Source organism: Bactrocera tryoni, chromosome 5 (assembly GCF_016617805.1).
Source record: "Bactrocera tryoni isolate S06 chromosome 5, CSIRO_BtryS06_freeze2, whole genome shotgun sequence".
Lineage (NCBI taxonomy): Eukaryota > Metazoa > Arthropoda > Insecta > Diptera > Tephritidae > Bactrocera > Bactrocera tryoni.
Window position 1 is genome coordinate 41,614,416 of NC_052503.1, and position 25,165 is coordinate 41,639,580.

Below are 25,165 nucleotides of genomic sequence, written 5' to 3' on the forward strand. Positions count from 1 at the left end.
AATCAAACGCATGAGGAATTTCTTGTGGCACGTGTCGGTGGGAGGTCGCACAGCGGCGGCGGCGGCGTGCAGCCACTTGTAACGGCCACAAAATGCGGTATGAGCGCAATTTTGTCCAACGGCGGCTACTTTGTTTGTTGCCAAGTTTATTAGTTGGCCGCTTGCTTGCTTGCCTAGGTGTAAAGCAATGCGGCACTGGCCAATCAAATGTGTGCGTGTGCGTGTGTGTGCTCATTACTTTGTGCTCTTATGTTACTTTTCACAAAGGTATTTAGTGGACGCGTTTATTCTTTTTACTTGTAAGTTTTGGTTTTACTACACTCGTTTTGCTTAGTTTTGGCCACACATTGTGGCATAAAGCGCTTTTGAGGAAGTGAAATTTCCAACTGGCATTTATCACGCTTGCTGCTGCTTAGGTATTACGGGCATATGGGCTCAGGTGAGGTTGTGTTGCGATTAAAAATAGTAAAAGAAATTTAATGAGCTGTTGCATATGGTCAGTTAATAAAAGCGCAATATAAAATATTGAGAAAAGCAATCAAAAGCGGCAAATTTCGCAAGCGCGCTTTTCCAACGCCAATAAAATCATAAACAGATGCAACCAGGCACCATCTGCTTTGGCAGCCGTAAATACTAGGTTATATAATCTTTCATTAAATTCACAAATTTTTATTTTTTCAATTCCTGTTCCGCTGTGCAGTGACCCAGTTCTCCTGGAAAAGTCAAACTTCTTAAACAAATTCTTACATAACCCTGAAAGACTTTTATACTTTTACCTTTATGCTATACAGAGTTTGTCCGGAAAGTAATAGAACTGATTTTCTTCCGCCGCGACTGTACTTCGGAGCGTGCGCGCACCGACTAGATTCGGTAGAGAGCGTTCCTAGCTAACGAACGTTCCTGCCGTAAAGTTTGGTTCAATAATTTTTTTAAATCGACACAAACCCTGTATATCCTTACTACGTTATGCGGACAAATTAGCAAAAACATTTCAGTTTTTCAATCTTGTCAATTACATAACAAGTCAATGGAAACGTCACCGACCTTCCACAGTATAACACACTATTTTGGTAAAATTCGTTTTTTATTTAATATAGTTTCCTTCAAGCGTGATACACTGATTATAGCGACCATCCAAATATTCAATACCATTTTGGTATTACGATTTGTCCTTTGCTTCAAAATAGGCATCAGTTTCGTTGATCCATTCGACGAAAATTTATTCCCAGCGAGCATTCTTTTCAGATCTGAGAACAGGAAATAGCCGCTCTGGATCATACGCGGAAGCAATTGGTCAGAAATTTTCAAGAAACTTTTCGCGGCAAGCGGAAGCAATTGGTCAGAAATTTTCAAGAAACTTTTCGCGGCATAACCGAATTTAGCAACATGCATTCGAGATTTATCTATTACCGTTTACATTATTTTGTATTCGGTCCATTCGAGAGAATTAAAACCTGTGGTATAAGTGGCGGTTTGAGATTCTCGTTTTCGGTTGCTATTCATATACCTATAACTCATATAAAACAAGTAAAATATTATTATCATATACTTCCTGATTTCTTATGAACCATTTGTCCCTAAAAGTGTTAACCAATTTCATCCATTTTTGGCGCCATTTATACTAAGCTTAAGAAATCAGGTGCACTAAAGTACCTAGATTGGTAGATAGATAAATAAATGAGGATTACACCGGGACCTAAGGTCTGTTGTGCCCTCTCCTAAGTCACAACTACTCACATAGCCCCAGGATATTGATAAATTCCAATATACTGCTAGGTAATATTGTGGCGTTGTGATCTCTATTTGGAAACATGGACACTCTTTAATCCTTACGGGACACCTTCTTTATGGTATGGGTACCAACTGCGATGAAACGTCTTATAATGTTGGTGGATGCTGAGGAGCGGGCGAGCTCATCAGCAAGTTCATTTCAGGTTATACCTTTGTGACCGAGCACCCAGATAAGGTGCATTTGGTTACGATCTGATAGACTGTTTAGCCGTTCTATACACTCCTACACCAGTAGCCAGTCAATACCATTTTCTCAGAGTGACACTATCTTTTCCTTGTTTCAGCGACATGTCTAAATTTTTAATCAGGTCATAGATAAGCCCTAAGACTCAGAGGATTTCGTATAATCAGCGTCAATTAGTAAATTTTTATAATAACTACGCCTAGGTTGTGAGCATGAAAGTGAATTCTGTATTCATTTCAAAAACCGCAATTTAAGGTAGTATTTTAATATTGAATTATGCTCCCCTAAACATTTTTATAAATACGTGCAAAGGTTTTATCATATATTTCTATTAAAATTAATTTACTTTTGTTCAAGAGATTTTTTTAAGATTTGCGGTTTTCAATGAGGAAATATTTTTTTTATACATGATCTTTTAGATAGTTACTCGACATTGTTTGTTGCTTGTTTTTTATTTCATAATAATTGGAACAACGGCCGTACACTTTGTTTTAAGATTTTTGTGTGGAAGCATCTTTGGTTTGGAGGCTTACAAAAATAACTCTGTGTAAGATTTGAAGCTTCAAATGATCACCAATCAACCGATACCTTATTTTCCCCAAGAAAATTTTTTTGTTCAACGATAGAAACCCTTTAATTCTTGTTTGAATGCGTTACTGCTAATAACCCATGTTGCTGTATTTGGAGTAGATGATGGTTGACAGAGACATTGTTACATATCCTGAAATAACCACGTGTGGTAAGTACTCATTGGCAGATGTCTTCATATTTCAATAATGTTTGCAGACAATGGGAACGCTAAAGAGCCTCAGCTAGATTATTTTACTTTTCGCAGCCAGAATTACTGTTAATTTGGACGACCTTCTAACTCACTTCAACTTATTGAAGGAAACTTTTTGCTTTCGAACGCATTATTCCGGGTGCTTGTTGTGGGGCTTTGCAGTGTGGCCTCCTTTCTAGATCGTAATGAATAAAACCTCTTAATGCCTTGTGGGGTCATGGAAGTCGCTTTGTCTTTAAGATAAGACCAAGACGATTGACGCCCTAAAAGCGACTATCATGCATTATCGCTGGCAGAGTTTCCGGACGAGATATGCCAGCCGCGGCGGTCACCTACTGAAATAATTTTAAAAACATAGTGATAAACTCTATCTTTTATAATAAATTAAAGTTATGGCCTTTTAACGTTAGCTTCTCATACATATAGATTTATTTTCTCTTCAAAACCATCGTTTCTCAAAACCTTTATTGTATATACATACATTATGTATGTATGTATGTATAGTTTATTTAAATATAATTGGAAAAGATGATATTCTGAGGTTCCTAACTTTTTAAAGAAAATAATGGAAAATCCTCTAAAATTAATGGGAAGAAAGCGATATGATTCACAAAAACTTTTGGCTTTTTTTGTTTTTGAAGATTTTCTTCAACGTTTCTTTTGGCTGCGACTACGTCTTAGGGATGTGCTCCTAATCCAAGCTGGAGTCCAATTTCACGCGTGGTGTTTTGCTCCAAGGCCTGAATCCAAACGGGATTGTCCGCATAGACTTTACAATTTACATATCCTCACAGGAAAAGTTGTAACGGTGTGATATTACACATGATTGGTGGTCAATCGACCTGCCCAAAGCTTAGAATTATCAGCTCACCAAAGGGTTTTCTCAATCTATCCAAGGATTTATGCGGTGTTTAGGAAATGGCTCCGTGTTGTTGAAACCAAATGTCGCCGAGATCGCGAGCTATAATTTCAGGCAAATAGTCGGTTACGTTCCCAGTGGCATCATTTTGAAGAAATATGGCCCGATGATTCCACCGGCCCACAAACCACACCAAACCGTTATTTTTCCTCCATGAAATGACAGTTTTTGAATCTCTTCAAGCTGCACTTTGTCCCAAATGCGGCAACTTAGCTTCTAAACAATTGAGTCAGAAATGGGCTTCATCGCTGAACAAAATTTGGTTCGAAAATTTTAGATCTTCTTGGAACTTTTCAAGAGCCCATATGTCAGTCCGAGTTGCTGCGAATGGCGATGAATCGATTCTCCACGGTCTTCGTGCACACTCCCAGCTACGGCTGCTATATTGTCTTCACGTGCCTGGGCTAGACGTGGTCTATTCGGTCGAATATTATCCAATAATTAATTATGAGTCTCAAGATGGGACATTGCGAAGGGCATGCTCAGTAGGCCGATGGGAGAAATGGGTTGACAACCACGCCTCCTTCTCATGTTGCAAACTTTCAAATTCCATAAGACTCTTCACATTCCAGTATTCAAACCGAAATCGTACTATAAGTAGGCCGATAATGTTGACCATAGGTGGAGTGAAGCGCGCGTAACGCATTCTTTACAGAATGTGAATTTTCGTAATAAAGTTGAACGATTTGGAAACGTTGTTCAGGCGAAAGCCCTTCCATGGTGAAATGCCAAGCGATATTTAAACAGCTTGAGACGACTCACGCGTAATCTTTCCAAGAAAGGCTATTGAAAAAAACCTCTACTTAGATCACCCCTTATTTTATTCATGGGTTTGAAAGGCAAGAAGTTATACAATTTTATGACAACCTCAGCTTTTCTCCATCGAAACTCAAGAGCCACAGTTCATATAAATTTATTATAAATATTTTATTTTATTAAAGTTTATAAAAGTTGTGACATTCGCGTGTCGTACAAGTAGTTAAATATAATAATTTAAAAGTGTTGAAAAGTGGTCGTAGCAACCGTATTTCGCGCAAAGCGCAGTCAAATAATTTAACAAATGTAGAAGAAGGCAATAAATATTTACACATAATAAGGAAAACAAAAACAATAATTGACAAAAACAAACAGTCGCACTGGAGAGCACTTAAATACTTATGTGCCTACACTTACAACACTAACAAAAATAAATAATATCATTATCATATACTCATACTCGTCGATTTACTCAAAAATAATGGCTTATCGAAAGTGAAAGTGGAACACATCTCGGTCTTGCGACTGACAGCTGTGATAGACTGTTGTGGTTGGCCGCACAGGCGTCGCCGCAGCTGGTGCCACCACTCATTTATAGTATTGCGTAATTTGGCGAATCCAGTCCAAGTAGTGCGAAACGCGCACATACACACCGGGCACATTGGCTTGACCGCAACCGATGCCCCAGGACACAACACCGACCACATTCCAGATGCCGTTGCGTTCGCACACCAATGGGCCGCCACCGTCACCTTTGCATGCATCCTTGCCCTCTTCGCCGCCAGCGCAAACGAAACCGGGATTGAGTTTGTAATTGTAGCCGAGACGAGTTTGACGCAATTGCGATTCGCATTGGTGATGAGACAAAATTGGAACATCGACCTCTTTCAGAATATTCTGGTATTTGCCGTGATCGCCGAAAGCATCTTTACCCCAGCCAGTGGTCCAGCAGCGGGAGCCGGTGAAGTCGGAAAATTTGTCAGGCAAACAAGCTGGACTGATGTGTGGGTTCTTGGTGAAGTCAACGGGATGATCCAGTTTCAGTAGGGCCAAATCATTGTCCAAAGTACCAGCGTAGTATTCGGGATGAATATGTACTGAGACCACATCACGTTCGATGTATGGGAAGAATTCGACATCGTGGTTAACATCCCATTCACCTAGACGAGCGCGCAAGTCGAAACCGTTTTGCCTATAGTTTAGAAAAGAAAACAGGTTAATTAAATGTTAAGCCTTTTGATGATTTACTAAAACTTACGATTTAATGCAATGAGCCGCAGTGATTACGTGTTGTGCATCGATCAGTGTGCCGCCGCAAGCGTAAATCGATTCTTTGGGATCCTTCTTTAAGATGGCCACGTGCCATGGATATTCGCCGAACTCACTGTCGCCATCGATGTATGATGGGTTCTTGATACGGCCAGTGATGCCAGCAGCGTTGCGTGTACCACAGCGACCAAGTTGTTGTTGTGGGGCTGGACGTAATGGACGACGGCAGCAGACTTCGTTGACGCGGCAAGTCTTCTCAACTGGACGATTGCCATAATAAGCGCGCTAGTAGTAAAGTAAACTAGTTAATATACATACATATACTTATGACATAACACACAAAGAAATATATCAGTTTTATTAATATGACTCTGTCTCTAACATCTCCGTTTTCGGATTTCCGCTTTTACCTGTTCTGCCTTTACCGTTCGCGCCAATACACTTTCTCTACGTTCCGCAGCTTCCTCATGTTCAACCACATCGCGACGTCGCCGATCACGTGGAAATGTCACATAGTCGCTACCTTCAGCCGCACCAGGCGCTTGTGTGGGTATTGGTCGTAAGCTTTGCTCATAACGCAGGCTTTTACCTCTACGATTGTCCAATGCATTCAAATGATGCTGCTTACTGCTGTGCTCAACTGGCCCTCTGAAGGCCACACTGAGATTGGAACTACGTTCTTCGTATTCATTGTAATGCCCACCGGCGAAAATCTCACCACCATGTCCGCTAGAGCCATAACCGATGGAGTAATCAGGATGCGTTGAAGAGCCGCCGTAATAATTCGCGCCATGACCGCTTGCACCAAATCCGCTGGGAATTGGTCCGCCAAAATGAGCGGAGCCGTGGTTACTAACGCCGGGACCACTTGAAATTGAAGCGCCAAAATGAGCGGCGCCGTGACCACTAGCGCCGAAGCCGCTTGGAATCGTACCACCAAAATGCGCGCCACCGGTGGTTGGATAGGATGCATGTCCAGCAACAGCAGAAGGCCCAGGATAGAAGTTTGCTGAGGAGGTTGTGCCAAAAGATGTATGCTGTGTGGCGAAATGTTGCTGTTGGTGGAGGAACCCGGTATTAATTATAGTGCTTGCCGGTGCCGTTACTGTGCTGTGATGCTCGTAAATCGGTTTGCTTGGTATCACATCGAGAATAGTGGCACTGGGCAGTGAGGCGTCATATATGGGGCCAGGCGCGGTAACAGCATGCGGATGTGAATGATGATCATGCTCAAAATTACTGTAATGATCGTGATGATGATAATGTGTGTTGTGAATGTATTCAGGCTTTGACTTGAATAATTCACTGACTTTTTGAAATATGTTCGCATTTGGTGTGACATGAAGATTAACTAGGGGCTTCACGACTTTATCTCCGAACTCGGTTTTCTGCACCTGTACGGAGACCAATGGATTTACATTTAGAAGACCTAAATTCAAGCCATTCGGTCCGATCGAACCGAAGTGCGGATTCGGTGCTGGATAAAAGTCGCCTTGTGGATTTGCGGGATAACCACCACCACCGGTGGGGTAAGGCAATCCAAATGATACACCATATGTGGGAAGAATTTTACGCTTTATGAGCTCGATGGCTGCCAGATCGGGTATGCCAGTGCGCTATACATGGTAGATGTTTTTGGGGAGGGATAAGTGAAAAATAGGAAATGAGTAAAATGGTAAGAGGTTTAGAGCGGATGGCGCGTGTGTGAGGTTTTTGTTTTGGCATGCTTAGTACGCGTGCGACTTGCAACCGAATGGAATGAATGCTTTGGCAGTGCAGTTAGAGATGGAGAGTTTTTAGTGTGATTAGTTACATTGAGAGCGCGTCAAGAAATGTTGAAACCACAAGATTTAATTTTATTCATTTCATAAGTCTCAAAGTATCCAATTTGTTTGCGACCAATTTGAACTATGTATATATTTTTAAGTCGGCTGGTTTGGTTGCTGGGGACGTGTATCGCGCAACGCGTAATATGGTTTATGAATGTGCTTGTGGAACGTAGTAGAGTGATGCGGCTTTAACCTGTGCTGCCAATTAGTTGGTTATACATTTTTGTTTATTTTTGCGGATTTTTAGAGACGAAATTAATCGGGTTACAATTATCAAAACAACAAAAAAGTATTAGTATAATAGGATTTTCTGTTACACTTACCCCTTCAGCATCCAGCGGTAGATCGGCTGCACCATCATCGGACTGTTTATCTTCGGCCGTCGCCTGACGTTTGCTGCGTTTACTCTCCTCATCTTTCTGTTCTTTCTTTTCTTCCTTTTTATCCTCAGTTGCGCTAACGGTCGCATTTGTTGCAGTTTCATCACCCAGAGCTTCAATGTCTTTACCCAAATTACGCGGATCGATGGCTAAAATCAAATCTTCTTTACGTCCAATACGATCGGCAGCAGGGCATTGATTAAATGGCACACACTGACAATCCACGATTTGTTGACGTGACGTATCATATCCACCTTGGTATTGACCACCCAAACTGTTGCCGATGCCGTTGTAACCGGCCGAAGTACCAATGCCGCCAAAGTTTTGTAACTCTTTCTTATAATAGTCGGGATTCTGACTGTGGTAGCTGCCGCTGGCCTGTCCGAAGTTGTTGGATTGTCCAAAATTGCTCGATTGGCCGAAATTGGATGATTGCGCAAATCCGCTCTGTCCAAAACCACTAGCGCCAGCGTTTTGTTCGTAAATACCACTTTGACCACCAGATATACCAGTTGGTTCGTATACGCCTTGTGCGCCAGCATTACCAAAGCTACCTAAACCTCCTGTAGGTTTGTAAAGGTCAGTGTTGGGTTTCTCGTAGTTGCCGAAACTGTTAGCTACCGCCTGTGAGAGCAAACCACCTTGTGATGCACCATTATAGCCGGCATTAAATGCATTCGATTCGGTGAAGCCACCTTGTGTTTGTGGTGTGAAGGAAGCCGATGATTGTGCAAGAGCCGAAAAGTCGGTGTTGATCGATTGGCCAGCGCCAATTGGTATGGGTACTGTAGGCACCTTAGCGCTAGCTTCACCGCCCTCGACATGGTGGAAATGGTGGTGTACATGCTGCTGCAAGCCACCGGCAGGCGCTGACACTGGTATGGCATTCAAGTTACCAACAACTACTTTCGAAGACGAAGCTGAAGAGGCCGAAGATGATTGATGTGCATAGAAATTTGTTTGGGAGGAACCAGAAGCCTGAATTTTCTCACCGATAGGATTTTCAAAGGCATACGGTGGTGGTGGTGCATCGGAATTACCAGTATATACTGGGCCTGGTGGTTTACTGCCATAAATAATAGCGCCAGGTGGAGGTTTGTTAAAGGTGTTTGGACCTGTCGTGCCAATTGCGGATGGTGGTGGATTTTCCAAATATGGGCCGTTATATACCGGACCGCCAGGACCCGACGGACGGAAAGGTGGTTTGTAAGCGCCTTCATAACCTACCTTACGTGGTGGTCCAAAAGAGTTCAAAGACGATGGGGGTGGTGGTGGAGGACGGCTGTTGAAGTGACCGGGTGGTGGCATAGGTCTGGCCGGTCCATATGGACCGCCACCAAATGATGATGGTGGTGGACCTTGTGCGTAGATGGTTGAGTAGTAAGGACGCTTCTCTTCAACATCACAACTCATTAAACCCAGTCCGCAAAGCTTATCGCGTATAAGATTGCGTGCTTGCAAATCGTCACCTTGTTGCAGCGCTTGATCGATATTACCATCGGCATACACTTGATCGTAATCGCCTAAAATACGTCCTTCGCGTCGTGAATTGATAATTTGATCGATAATGGCATTGATGTCGGTATTCGTGTCGTTGCTGTAGATCGCTTCATGCACACCATAATTACGACCCTGTACCTCTACGGGCTGCACTGCAGCGGCATCTGTTTTCTCAGACTCCGCTGAGCGTCTGCTGAGCATTGACTCCTTCGTGGGTTCCCAGCCGCCACCCCAAGTTGATTCCTCAGCGTTGCTGAGAGCAGAGCCTGCCAGCAGTATGGCGGCCATAAAAGCCAAATGATGTGTTAATCTCATAGTGCAGGCGTCTGTGCTGTAAAAGTGTAAAAATAATAAATAAACGCGTGATTAGTGATTGCGGCAAACGGCAATGAGGTAACAACTGAAATGTTTCACAAGTTCAATGATTTTTACTACTCGTTCGCTGCTCACGCGTTTACCGTGCGCGTAGTGTGTTAATTAACCTAAATATTAATAATGGCGCTAGACAGATTTGTGGTCATTGTTCCACTTTGCAGCCGCGGCTTTTGCTATTGTTGTCGCGCTTTCGTAAAGATCAACAATAAATATTGTAAAAGCATTGCGGCAATTGCCAGCAACCGGTTCGCCGGCTCTCTGCCATTGCTGCGGAGAGCTTAGCGCTCAGAGCGGCACAGCACGGGCAGTGAGTCACGCTTGAGGTAGCAATTGCTTGTGCGCGCTGTGGACGAAGTAAGGCGCGAAAGACTTTTACTTTCGTTTTAAGGTCGTTAGCTTGAAACGAAAAAAGAAACACAACAACAGCAAGAAATTAACTGGTGTGATGTTGCAAGTCGCAAAAGTGGAGTGCGGATGTACACCAGGTGCGAAGGCGCCGCTTTGCATTTCGTGTGTATTATATTTACTCTTAGCTTAACCTCGACGCGGAGGAAGTGTAAACCGCTCGGACTGATGTAAGCGCTTAGGCTTGGCGCGGGAAGTCATTTGCATAATAAGAAAAGAAAACATGAACTTTTTTGCAAAACACAGTACCGACAAACAATGAGGGTTACGTGTGATTTGTGGATTAACTCCTTAAATGCAGCACAGTGCGAACGGCGCCGCTACATGTGTTAGAGCAAATCAGCGATTGCGCGCCGTGCCCGTCAAGCGGAGCAAATGGCATAGGGGAGAAGTCGTGACTTTTTACTTGGCCTTGTTGCTTTTGTGTTGCTTTTGTGTCAGACCTTTTCTTGTGTCTTACTTGAATGCGTCGGAGACCTGGATGACTTATGTTGCTTGACAATTTTCGGTTGTTGCTTTTTGGCGTTGTTATGCAATGGGTAAATGTCCAAGTGTGTATCTGTGTATGTGTGTGTATGGCCTGAGTGTGGGGGTTCAAGGCATCAAGCAGCTGGTGGTTTCACTGTCTATTTTTTTGGCTTTGTTGCTATGATTGTGTGTGGGTTTAAGATTTAATTATGTCTTCTGGAGCGAAAAACGTTACGGATGCTCATAAAGACGGCTTGCATATTAGCTGCGTGCTGTAAGTGTGCATGTGTTAAGCTGAATTTTAAGCATCGTTTTAATAGTTCATTGTCTGTATGCCTTTATTTTTTTTTAATTTTACTTTTGTTTTTCACTTTATTATGCAATCGCATCCGTTATGCATAAACGTACATGTATACGCTGCGTATATAACGGCTTATTTTGCGAAAACAAATTATGGAAATATTGCAACGGGCGCTGGATCCGGTGACTGGCCCGTTACGGTTTGAAAATTTCGCTCTTGTAATTGTGTTTTGCGGGCCGAGTTGCATTTTATTGTGCGAGAAATGTACAGTTGAGGTTTTGAATTTCGAATTGCGCAAAATATGCATGATTTAAGTTGGAATGAAAATTTTAGAAAAAATGTGTGCTTTAATATTTAAAATGTATATTTAACCCTTTAATACTGACAATTTTGTTTTTTAATACTTTCCTTTTTAAAATTTTAAAAATGTTATTGAACAAGATATTCAATTTTTTTTGGGAAATTTCAAAAAAAAAAAACAATACATTGTCTATTGAAACACCCTGTAACATACCTGGCTTACTAATATTTTCCTTTTTTTAATTTTAAAAATTTCGTCAAAATTAATAAGTTGAAAAAAATATATTTATGATAAATAAAAAAATATATCTCTATTGAAACACCCTGTCATATTCCTGACTTACAAATTCTTTCCCCCTTCAAATTTTAAAAATAGCGTTTAATAATGATAAATAATAATTCTCTATAGAAAGACCCTGTAACTTTCTTAAAAGACGATTTAAATTACAAATACAAAATGTACCTAACGAGAACTTGATCCCGATCGTTCAGTTTGTATGACAGCTATATCTAAAATTTATTTGAAAAGGTTCTCCGAATAATGCACCGTTACCTTAGATAATAACCCATTCCAAATTTCGTGAAGATATCTCGTCAAATGAAAAAGATTCCCATACAAGCACTCGATTTCGATCGTTCAGTTTGTATGGCAGCTATAGGCTATAGTGGTTCGATATCGGGGGTGCCAACAAATGGGCAGTTTCTTGAAGCGAAATGAGCGTTTGCAAATTCTCAGAACGATATCTCAAAATCTGAGGCACAAGTTCGCGTATATGTGACAGGCAGACAAATTGACATGGCTAAATCAATCCAGCCGACTTTACTTTCTGGGTGTTACAGTCGGTACACTGCCTTGCGAGTTTTACAATAAATAAAAATATCGAACAAAGAATTTGTCTAAAATTTTGTACTTCTAACTAAATTTCGTGTGCGGAATCGTTGCGAATGCGGGAAAAGGCTTCAGTTACATCAAAAACACAAGCCTAGGAGTGGTACAAAGCCTTTAAAGACTGTCGAGAGAGATGTCTCGTTCTGGACGTAGGCCTTCCTCAGGCAGCTCTGGAAACCAAATGGTTGATAGTGGAGTAGTGATAGATATCATTCCTGTCCTTCAAATTACCGGGACCTGACGGTTTATTCCCGGCTCAATTACAGCGGTCTCAGAGTTACATAAAAGTCTGGTTACTAATCATTCTTAAATGAGCGCTACAGATATACTATATTCCCTCGTTATGAAAGAAAGTCAAGGTGCCATAAGCTCCAAATAATTACAAAGCCATTAGCCTTTCTTGATTCTTCTTAAAAACCTTGGAACGTCGAAATTTAATTCAGGAAAACTGACAATTATGGAGTATGCGAATTCTAAAAGAAAATTCACAGAAATAGCAGTAAGCACAGGTGCAACAGATACTGAAAAATCTCTGGATGTAAAAGCATACATTTTCATTGTCTTCATAGACATAGAATACGCCTTTAATAACTTCCAGCTTAAGGCCATTCAGAGCGCGCATTAAGTTTTGGACATCTGTGAAGCTGTTGAAGAGATGCCTCGTTCTGGACGTCCTTCGATCTCTTCAAACTGATGAAAATAGTAAAAAAAATGAAGGATACCGTTCGAATGATTTTAGCGGATATTTTGGGTTTGAAACGCGTTCTTGCTCGGCTCGTCCCGATAAAGCTGAATTTTTTTCAAAAAGAGTACCTTAAACAGGTATCTTTAGACATGTTTGATTGTGCGAATTCGAATCCTACATTCATGAAGAGCCTTCATAACTGCCGATGAGTCATGCAAGCAAGTCAACATTCACCGGAATGGCACCCGTTTTCAGTCGATTGTAGAGATAAAACAATAGTATTCACTGAAGGAGCTGAATTCCATCTCAAAAAGTGGTTAGGAAAAGTGTTTCGTGAACTGGAAAAATCGTTGGCATATTTGGAAAAAATGTATTTTTCTAAGTTGGTAGGACTGTCCTTTGAAATTTTGGTGAATTAAAAAATGTCTAATTTTACTGAGGGAACCCTTTATAAGCCAATTTGACACAGATCTCTTAAATTTTTAATTTTCAAAACAAAAACTAAAACCGAAATGCTTTTCCACTAATCGTTGGTAAGTAATATTGACAGCTAAAACTTTGTGGAAAAAATATCATGTCTTTGTCGGGTTCCATTTAGAGTCGAAATTTGCATTAAATTTATGTATTTCCTAATCACTTGGACAAATAAAACCTTTTAAGTCTATTTATGTCAAATTATGACAACTGTGTCCATATATTTCATAATTCCACTTTGGCTGCCAGCAAATAAGAAAAATATGCAAAAAAATTTGAAAATATTTGAAAATGGTTTTCGCAACTCATTCATTGTTCAGTTCATTAAACCTACACTAAAGAGCGTGTAGTTGTTGGCAGTTTGCATTTCCTTAGTTTGTCTTTCGTTTAGCGCTCTCCTCGATAGTGATCATGCATAATAGAAATTTATGCGCATTAATTTCGCATTTCACACGCGCGCTGCGAATTTGCAGCCAGTCGCCATGCAACAACTGCGCGTCATTTCGAATTCAATGGCAACTACAAATTTCTTGCAACTTCGCTTGCACTTTTACTGTTAACTTTTTTTTAATATTTCATATGTTTTTATAAATGCTGGACAAATTATGTTTTTGTGTTTGCTTGCACACTGTTTTTTCATATTGAAATAAAATCTTATATTTAAGGATTTTTATTCAAGCGGTTTGATTGACACGCCCTTTACATACAATTTTTTCACTATTGCTACACCTTTTACCTTCACTGTTGACACAATTAACGCTTTTTGCTTGTTTTACACATTTCATAATTTCGTAAAGTTTTTGTTTTTTGTTTTTGGTTTTTGAACTTTTAATTTTTGCTTTCTGCCAAACTCACCTTCTTGCTTGTTTCGCCTGAATTAGGTTTCGAAATAAAAATAAATATCACTTAACACTCGTAAATGCTTAATTTGTCCACAATACTGTTGTTTGTATCCTTATGTAATAATGCACAAAATGAAAAGGGTAATCCTTGGCTCCTTTTCTGTCGAACGCGCTGTGCGCTTTGCTGGTGTTGGCTGCTTGACTGACTTTGTTTTGGACCTCACACAACATTTTATACCACTACCGCGCAGTTGCGGCGAGCTAAGCCGGCAAGCTCAGTGAGTAAAACTGCGAAGAGACAAAGCATTTTCAAAAAAAATAAAAAATAAAAAAAGCTGCAACTTAACGGCGTTTAACGAATAGGCAGTCAAAGCAAAGCCAGTAAGAAAGACAATAGTTTAGTTTCTGCACATTTCAGTTAAAGCCCTTAACAATTGCTCGTTGTTGTCTCTCAAAATATTTGGGTTTTTTATGGAGGCATGCACTCCCTAGAGAGTGACGTCACGAGGAGCCTCCAAGTGTACACGGCGATTTTGTGCCGAGGCCTTTGCTTAGCAAATCTTGGTAGTTTGCCTGTATGATTTCTGCGAATACTTAGAGGCCGCTAGTTATTGCCGATCGTGTTCATGCATAATATGAGTTTCGGGTTTTTCGAATATCTATGATTAATGTTTGGTGATTGATTGAAGTAAAAAAAAGGCATTTGATAAAGCAACATTTCTGAGATTAAAATAGTCGACTTCTGAGCTTACAATTAATATTTAATTTAAAACAAAATAATGTATATTTGCGATACCGTCACGTCTATTAGGAGTAGTCATCCTTTAGGAAGCCTGCACCTTGGCGCAAATTCCGGTAGACTCTGTTGCCTCAATTTCAATACCTCTTTCCGTACCGTAGTGTACCCAAATGTTTAAGGCATTGCCTTGCCAAAGTGGAACAAGTGCACAAGTGATGCTCCTCGATCTGTCAGATTTATGTCAAATTGTGACATCTGTGTATTCGTGTTGAAAATATTAACTGTAGTACATATATATAGACACATTTGTAAAAGATTGTACTTTCTCTATTCAGCTCTGCAGCTCGTATTATTTTCTACAGAAATAAATTGAAGAAGTCGGACAATAGGGAGTCGACTTTTTTTGAAACCTCTTTTGGTATCTAAATCACCTCTGAGGGTACTACAAGCTACCGTCTTGAAACATTCTGTTAGTCACCGCATCTTTTCGAAGAATTTTAGAGTATTAACTCTGTCGGCCAGCTTTTTAAGCTCTTCGTACTCACAAATTTCATTCTCTCTCTTTTTTGTCTGCAAATGCGTCTCGCTTCCCTTTACAACTCTCGGTGTCTGTTACATCCCGCACATCTTGTGGTCGATTGTAGCGTGGCGAGGTAGGTAGTTTGTTATCCCTCCACGGCGACACAGTAATCCTCATCATACCAGCCGTCCTTTTACATTTTTCGAAAACTAATGGTTTCGTTTGCAGCTGTACTGATGAGTGCTCTTAGAAAGTAGGAGTGATAGTCGAGCAGAAAATCGTTCGGGTGTCCGTTGTGATTGCAGCTTCACGCCGTCGAACTTTCCTTGTGATCGATCTGCTTGATGACTTTTCGACTCGGAGACAGTCAGGTGCGTTGCTGAATTTTCCTATGCTGGAATCTAGTACTACAGATTACTATATTTCGGGCCTCGGCCCATTTGGGGATTCGACTGTTTATTCTCGACTCAATTACAGCAGTCTCAGAGCCACATAAAAGTCTGGTTAGTCACCGTTCTTAAAGTAGCACTGCAATAGAACTATATTTCCACGTTATGAAGGAAAGTCAAGGGATATAAGCTTACATACAAGTTCAAAGAATTTCAGACCAATAGTCTTCCCTCATTGCGTTGGAAAAACTAATAGAAATCTACATAAGATAAAAATTAAACTCAGGAAAACTGTCTGTGGAGTATGCGAATTCGAAAGGAAACTCACAGAAATAGCCCTAAGCACAGGTGGTACAGAGATTGAAAAATCTCTGGAGGTAAAAAAATCCACTCTCATAGCCTTCATTGAATAAGAATGATAATAACAACCAGCCCAATGCCATTCTGAGCGCGCATAAAGTTTTAGGCATCTGTGAACCTGGAAACGGATTGAACAGATCATGGGCAAGGCAATAATTTTAAGGCTGAGAGCTTCAATGATGGTTAGATCTGTCCAACCATCAGAAGGCGTATTATCTCCTATCTGAATCTTAACATTGAATAAATGTTGTTTGATCTAGAAAAGAAGGCACTACATGTCGAAATCTGAACGCAGAACTCTAGTAGTTATTATTAAGTAGTACCACGCTAAGGATAGGGGATAGGGAAAGCTACTTGGGACCAATTGTAAACAAAGGGCTTTTATTGAAACTAATCTTAGATGCTAGGTTAAATAAAGCAGTTACAATACTTTAAAGCTCTAAAAGGATGGTAGGCGCCAATGGGTACTCGGGTAACTCATTGTAACTCAATTACGGCATAATTTCTTGGCGATAAAATGTATACTGATGAGCTTCATTAGAAGCATTGGGTGCTTCAGAGAGGGGACAATAGAGTAAGGCCATTTTAGTCCCTGTGGTTTCACCCTGGCCCTTCTAAAGACCTAGGCGCGTCGTCAGACAGCCATTCTACTTACCTACAAAAAACTGTTTGAGGTGAATTGGAACAATTGGACGCAGGACTACCCAGAAAGATACATATATAGAAAGCAGAAATGTGGTGTATTTTGATGTAAAGATGTTAAGAGTTACTCTAATCATGTTTCCGGATTTCACAATATCCAGCGCACAGTTTAATTAGGGAAAATTGAGAAATTATAAATTAATCTATAAGCAAATTAAGAAAAAAAAAATAGTTATTGCGAATGCCGTTAACAAAAAATTTTATAACGGTTTGCATTTTATGAATGCTGGCAACTTTTTTTTTACATTTTTCTCCACATTTTCTGATATTGTGGACATAATTATCTTGCTTTTTTTCGTATAATAATTTTTGGCATGTGGCTTTCACAGTGTGAACAACGAAGTTATAATTGTAGAAAATGACCGTGGAAGTAATTTTTCGAAAGTTAAAATCTACTTCTGAAATTTACTTTACGGGGTTATTATAGCAGATATTGCAATAGCATTTCGAAATTTGTCAGTTTGACCAGTTTGGCAGAAAGCCGATAGTATATACTTCCTACATATACCGCACCCGAAAATTGCAATTTGATTATACAGTTTTTGAAGTTCGTACTGATGTGTGCCGTATGACTGGGTTAACATACAAGGAACTATATTGCTCATTATTGGAAAATTCTCCATTAGTGTTGCCATTCACACGGGTGACACGGGTTCGAATTTCAAAATGGAAGGATTGCAGAATTGCGTTGGAACGAATTGTTACAAACAAGGCCACAGAGCGGCTCGGTCCCTTGGTTTTCTTTCTCGCCTCTTTGCCATCAAACTACAAGTTCGAGCGACAAAAGCCTTCGTAAGTTAACGCAGTCTAATGAACTATAGACACCCCTACACATTGCTAAACCAAACGATGATCCAAACTTTATGGAAGACTTTTATTGTAAGAAACTCAAGCTGAGTTTTTGCATTGCTTTCTAAGATCACGCTGCAGCTCCTCTTGGCTTTTCTAGTGCATTTTGTATGACTTTTAATTTTGAACCCGACTTATTCCCACTTTATGTACGACTACATCTAACTAAATGATCCAAAACGCCAGTATAACAACTGTATCTCCTATTTACAACAAAACAAAGAAGGGAATGCACTGCTATCTCTGGTTAAAATCATACAAGTTCACACCGTACTGAATTATATAATGTTCGTACACAAGCTGATTAAGATTTTATGCCATATTTATGTTAAAAGTATAACTAATTACTACATAATTTATGTGGAAATGTTATGTTTTTGTATTTCCATTCAAATTCTCTGTAAGTGCTTTTGCGCCTGCGCCATTGCCATCCTCACACAAACTCAAACAACAAACAGTTTAGTACAGGCAATAAAACAATTTTGTTGTAAAAAATCAGCAATAAATATATGTGTATATAAAATTCACAAGTTTTAGCTGCAACATGTTTAGCTTTGTTGTTGTTTTTAGCCATCAAAATGTCCGTATGTGTTTACAGGCAACACAGTGGGCAACCGAGTGCGTTTTTGAAGGAAGGGAGAATGTAGAGAAAGATGAAAACATAATAAAACAAGTAATATCTACTAGAGTTCATGAGCGAAAATGATTGCAAGTAGTCACGGTGTGTAGATGTGCGAACAATGAAAGGAAATGCGGCCACAAAAACAATTTATGAGATTTCAACAGCGACGAATTGATGCAATCAACAAAACAGCGAAATGGCCAAAATAAAAACGAAATTTGGAGCACTTAAAAAGTTGTGAGGTTATAAGATTCGGTGGGTATATTGTCATTTGTAAAGTTACTCGCAGTTTAGTTAAAAAAACTAATATTTAAATTTTTTTAAATTGCTTTACAGCTAAGTGTCTGCTTTCATGTATTATGGAGGTGTTGATCTTCAGATGGATAATCGGACGCGACCAAGTTAAATGTCAATTCATTTTTTCCAGCTAGAGAGTATAATAATATTTTCGACAACTTTTTTTCTGGTTATCGGTCCTCTTTTAATCAAACAATACTACACTTCTGCAATCTGCGGAGCCAACACTATTCGTTTGAAATATAAGAGCTAGAGTGAGATCCATTTCTAGATTCCCTACTTTTGTAAAGAAAAAACACAAAAACTTCAAATTTTATGGGGAATGATTATTATGAATTATAGCATATATTTTTTCAATCTCTTTCAAAGGTTGGTCGCGGCTATGTCTCAGATAGTTCATCCGTTTAGTCCAATTTTCGATGACTCGTTCGAGAATTTCGACTAGTAACTGACGAATGACAGGCGCGATGTTTTGCTTCAAGGCCTGAATCGAAGTGGGATTGTCCGCATCGACTTTAGACTTTACATATGTATCTCCACAAGAAAAAGTCCAACGGTGTGATATCACACGATCTTGGTGGTCAATTGACCGGCCCAAAACGTGAAATTATCTGCTTACCAAAGTGTTCTCTCAATAAATCCATTGAAACCAAATGTCGCCGAGATCACGAGCTTCAATTTCAGACATTAAATAGTCATTTACTCATTTACCTTTGGCGGAATAACGGTCGCCATTAACGGTTGCGTTCTTGCCGGCATCATTTTTGAAGAAATATGGACCGATGATTCCTTCGGCCCACAAACCAAACCAAACCGTTGTTTTTTTTTTGGATGAAATGGTAGCTTTTGAATCGCTTCGAGAATTGGCTCAAAAACGTCGGATCTTCTTGGAAATTTTCAAGAGCCCTTAGCGAAGCGATGTCTCTGGGGAAGATCGAGCGGCTTCAGTTCTTGCACAAGTTGAATTTTATACGCTTTCAATTTAAGATCTCGACGTAAAATGCCCCAAGTGGCTCCATATGTCAGTCCGAGTTGCTGCGAACGACGCCGAATCGACTATTCACGGTCTTCGTGTACACTCTCAGCTACGGCTGCTATATTTTCTTTACTTCGTGCTAGACGTGGATGTCGGTTGAGTATTATCTAATAATGAATGCTGGGTCTCAAGATGGGTGATGGTACTGCGAATAGTTCGCTTAGTAGGCCGATTATGTTGATCATAAGTAGAGCGAAGCGCGTGAATTTTCGTAATAAAGTTGAACAATTTGTAAACTTTGTTTAGTCTAAGTATTTCAATAATGAAATGCCAAACGGTACTGAACAAAAATAACATGACAGAATGACTTAGAACAGACAGAATTGACATGATCTGTCAAAAAAGGCTATTGAAAAAAGTACCTCTACTTTGATCACTCGATAGTTAGTTAATAACATAATGTCCTCGATAATAAAAATTTATTAATTAATTGCAAAATTATATCTGGCATTAAGTACAGTGAAATTTAATCCTGATTTCAATGGATTATTTCGCAAACATCTTGGTTTTGCCTCAAGCCGACTTTAGAGGGGGATGACGAATGGTTATAGATAATAGATGTATGTATATGTATATCTCACACATTGGCCGATATTTCGCATATTTATTTTTTTAAGTTTGGCATCGGCACAGGGTCGATTTTAAAAATTGGGAAAGTAGGCGTAGTTATAGTCGTTAGTTCGCCCCTTTACTCTAATAGAAAATGCGCTCTTGTGTCTTCTCGGTTGTCAAAAATGAAATACACAAAATTTGGATTTGAGGTTCGATTATTAGAACGATTATGATGGATTTTAGTGATAGAACAGAGTTTGTGTTATTGGGGTCACTAATGCTACCTTACGAAATTTTTTTCATTATTCCCTTTCTTTAGTCTTTACATAACTTGTCATAGACATGGCGGCTGGTTTGACAGCTACTTCTCTAGGAAATTCAATATTACTGAAAAACACCTTATGTAAGCAAAGAGATTTGCATCAAATCTATCTAAATCTGGCAAATCAAACAATTCAAAACAACTCTTATAAAATCTTTTTTTTTTCATTTTATTCAAATTTAAAACGACAGCTGCTCACTGTACTTATATGGGATATGATGATTGGCAAATACTTCCAAAAGCGGGAACAAAATATTACGATGCTTTAGGTACCCATATGCAGTCATCATTTAAAACATTACATAATCAGCACGGCATGGAAGAAAACCAAAACAAATGATTTACAATAAAAATAAAAAAAAAACATCATAAGAAATAGGTCAACACAGAGAGTGTAAAAGATGAATGATTCGATTTTTCCAAAGCAATTTTCAACAAAAAAGCGAACAAAAAAGTAAAATAAATGGAATTGAGAAAAAAGAAAAAAAAAACAAACTACAAAACAAAAGAGACCAAAAACGAAAGACAAAAAATAAAACGATGTAAAAGAGGCCAACTCGAGCGGGCTATAATTAGCAATGCCAATCGTTTGACGTCATGAAGGTACAAAAAATGTAAATTGGGCATAAAATCATGACTCACGATTAATGGCGGCAATACTGTTTTGCAATCGCTGTTGTGACTTATAGCCGTACTAAATGGAAGTACGTTTCGCATAAAGGGCGAAGTTGACCAGAAAAACATGTGAAATAGTCGAATTCATGAATGAAAGCAGAGTAAATGCTTTTCAAAATTTGCTAACAGCTCTTCAAATCAGTTAATCATCAGTGGCTGTTTAACATTATGTTGAGCATATACGAGGTAGACGTGAAAAGTACCGAAACTGAAGTGGAAATAATGAAAAAAATCGAAAAATATTTTTTGAGCGAGAAACTCCTAAAACGAATACAGTTTTTAAGTATTCTAATATCAGTTTTTTGTTAAACAAGTTTTACTGAAAAGCTTTCGGATAGCAGTGAAATAACGTTTTTTGGGACTATCTTCGAACAGACCTTGCGCATGTTCAAGTGCTCCGCCATAATGTCATGAACCACAGATTTTGATAAATTTAACATCTGGGCAATTAAACGAATACTAGTCTGAGTTCAAAACTTTGCGCACATGTTACATTGTCGGTGTTTGTCGAAGTCGAACACTGCATTTTCGGCAGCCACCACTCACAGTAACACGTCGCGCGAAAATGTTTGTCCTGACTCTCTAGGTGCTCGGAGACAACTGAGCAGCCGCTTGTTCGTTAGCTAGGAACGCCCTCTACCGAATCACAGTCGTGGCGGAAGAAAATCAGTCCTATTACTTTTCGGACAAACCCTATAGCATCAAGCTAATTGATCACCAAATTCGGTTGGGTGCCTGGGGTGTGGAAACACTGGCAGCCGCGAAGCCGATAAGCCAGCTAGAGAGGGCACCTTTACCTCGCTCCGATGTGACCGAGTTGGACCAATCTTGGTGTCTTGCTTTCTAGCGCTTGATGAATGGACTTCGTGTGCTTTTAGCAGGCACTCATTGACTACCAGCTGCTGTATAACTTCGAAATTATTTTAACCTAGACCTACTTTACCACTTGCCCTTAGCAAAGTTGATCTTTAGCAAAGTTCATCTTGACGGTATCGTAGGTGTTCTTACAGGATACCGTTTAATTCAAGCGGTAAGGCTAAAAATCTTTTCGGATGTTAGTTGTCAAAGTTGTAAAAAGGAGGATGAGATGGAAACATCCGTACATTTTTTCTTCCATTCTCCAGCCTTTGCAAGATTGAGGTTGAAACATCTCGGCAGACTTACCTTTACTGAACCATGGGACATAGCCGAACTCTTATTATCATCTCGGCAGTATTACCTTTGTTGAAGGCACAGCCGAAACTCTTATTAGCCGTCTCAACAAAGTGCTTTGCCGATTTGTAAAGATCGTTTAAGCTATTACAGTGAGGGAGTTTTAGATGCCACAACGATCCCGCGTTCCTAGCTGTCCAAGTGAGATCTCTGTTAGTATTGATCTCTTACTCTTTTATAAATGATTAGTTCATAGCGTAATTCCTGCAATTTCAGCACTATCGCAAGTTGAATGAGTAACGGTGTTCAACAAAGTAATGGCAGCCAAGTTTGTTTATGGTACGATCTCTCGGTTACGCCCATCTAAAATAATCGCTATTGGAATTATCACATTCAACGAACAGTTAAAAATTTGTCCAGTTCGAGCACCTTTTGGGCTACCGTCGTATGAGTATATGATATAATATTTGTTTGCATGCATAATATTAGCACAGCAGCTGAGTCGGTGGGAAAATTCAAGAATTACCCCAATGACGGTTTTGATTTAAGTACGCCGGCCGTAGACACCTTTCGGAATAACCGAAACATTCGATATTGACGCTAAATAGTAGAATTATCAAACATTCACCAGGTGTATAATGTTGGTATGGGTATGAAACTGGTAAAGGCTCAATACCAAAACAAAAGTCGTTTGATATTACTAACATTTTCGCTGGTTTGTACGGCTGCGCGTGCCACAATTATTAATTTAAACCCCAACAACAACAACAAGAGCTCATTTTGTCAGCATTTATTGAATATTCCGCGTTCAGCTCATTCGCATGTTTGCTCGCTTCGTGTTTCGTTTTTGTTTTGTTTATTTGCTCAATTCATTTGTGGTGTTCGTTTTGTTGAGTATGGTCAGGGCGGCCTTCAGCGTTTGGACGCTTCAACGACTCTTTCGGTTTTTTTCACAACAAATTTTGTCAATTTTTTAAGTTAATCATCTCATTAGCGCAATAACAACAATAAAGCATACTTATTTGTTTTTTATTTCCAGCACTTTTTTATGCGTTGCGGTTTGACTTCAATTTTCTGAACAAACGCACAGGCTAAATGTTAGTAACACACAAAAGAGCTTATTATCTGTTTGATTTCTCTTGAAGCGTTTGAGCCGAGTTGACCATCGGGTTTTCTCCTCGCCGGCATTTGACTTCAGTTTCATTGAACTTTTCTTGAAATTTGAAGAATGATTGATGCAAAGTGATTCATAGAATTATAGTAACAGATTTGTATGCGTTTGGAAAAATCATATGAAGAAGTAGAGTGCGTCTCGGACATTTCCGGAAAAGGGCGTAAATACTGTATTAGATGGATCATAGGTTATGTAGGAGGCTAATAGCAATTCCAGTTAGTTTGTCAGCTTGGTAAAAATGTGGCAACTGAGATGCGTCAACCTTAGTCTGGCGAGAGCTTTACAATGGAGGAGGAAGTATCTAGCTATTTCCGCCTCATTTTCTTCATTGAAATTTTGATAAGTTCCGTCATCCAAAATCCTCAGTCTCATCGCATGAGTGCCAACGGGCTGTGTCTACTTCGGACATCAAACACTGCGGCGATGTGAGACCTGCTAAGAGCAAGCAGTTCATTAGACCTTATATGTTCCACTCGGGAACAGAAGCATTTCGTAATCACCCAAGTGCCGGTTGTTGACCAAGGCTTGATGAGCTCGCGTGAAGCCCATAGATCCAATACTCGAATGCACGAACTTGCTCATTTCCATTCTGATGGAATTTGGATATGAGTTGCTTTCTTTGCAAGCTTATTGGCTTTGGAATTTCCGACGATTTCGCTGTGGCCAGACACTTAGACGAGTTTAATATTGAAGTAGCTTGATGTTACTGTTAGTGAGTTTATGTATTTCTAGAATTGCTTTAAGCTCACTGTTAGTGAGATTAGATTTAAGCTTTTTCGCTGCATTAGCGTGTTTTTCCCCAAACCTTAGTACTTGCCAGGGAATCCGAACGGAATATAACTCAACAAAGGTTCCTCTTCTAGTGTTGGCGATTCCGTCTCGCACTATAACCCTGCTTTCGTTACCTTACCATCCGTCTTCCCTGATAATGACTTTTCGCAGGAATTTTCGTCTATTTTCGAAGAGACTAATTCCAATTTACTTCTTCCCACTTCCATTTTTGTGCTATTCTGTATATACACATGCTGTAAGGGTCCACTTAGAGCCGTTATCCACCTCCCGGAAAGGTTGTTGCCTTTCATGGCAAGATTGTTTTAGTGATGATATCCAGGTCCTTAAAAGGCTATGCGTTTAAAGCAAATCTGATCATTCGGTCAAAAAATATTACTCTTATATTTAAACAAAATAAAAACGTTAAAAGTTTGAAATGGAAATCGCAATAAAATGGATATGCCCTTTGAAAAAGAAAAGAGGGTTTTTTCATGAAATCAATCCAACGCGCCGTGAATGAAAATGAGGCAAGGTTGTTAAATTATTCCTCTCAGAGCTTTCGTCTTCAACTCTGTTACAATACCTCAATAAAATACTTATTGGAAATAATGTGATTGTAAAGAGGTAATCGCCAAGATTTAGACCTATTTGTAACCAATCTGCCTCTTCTTCTTTGGCACCGTGGGTCGGTCTGGGCCGAGAACACAAAACTTCGGGAGTTGTCTCTATCCTTTGCTATGTACAAGAACTTGATGGTTTCATTGAATGCGTAGGTGCCCTTGCTTCCGTTGACAACTCATGAGTATCGAGTCGAAGAAGCTTTTCGCTGGAGCACCATCTTTCATGCGAACGACATG

General features: G+C 39.7%; 1 protein-coding gene across 1 annotated transcript; it reads right to left on the bottom strand.

The window, feature by feature from the left end:
* Nucleotides 1-5,019: 5,019 nt before the first annotated feature.
* On the bottom strand, nt 5,020-14,245 carry LOC120777819. The gene is made up of 5 exons (XM_040109356.1): nt 14,162-14,245; nt 8,450-9,740; nt 7,853-8,356; nt 5,690-5,985; nt 5,020-5,623 (listed from the first exon to the last, which is right to left on the bottom strand). Exons 2-5 carry the CDS (start codon nt 9,722-9,724, stop codon nt 5,020-5,022), a joined length of 2,679 nt encoding a protein of 892 aa, XP_039965290.1. The 5' UTR covers nt 9,725-9,740; nt 14,162-14,245.
* Nucleotides 14,246-25,165: the final 10,920 nt, after the last annotated feature.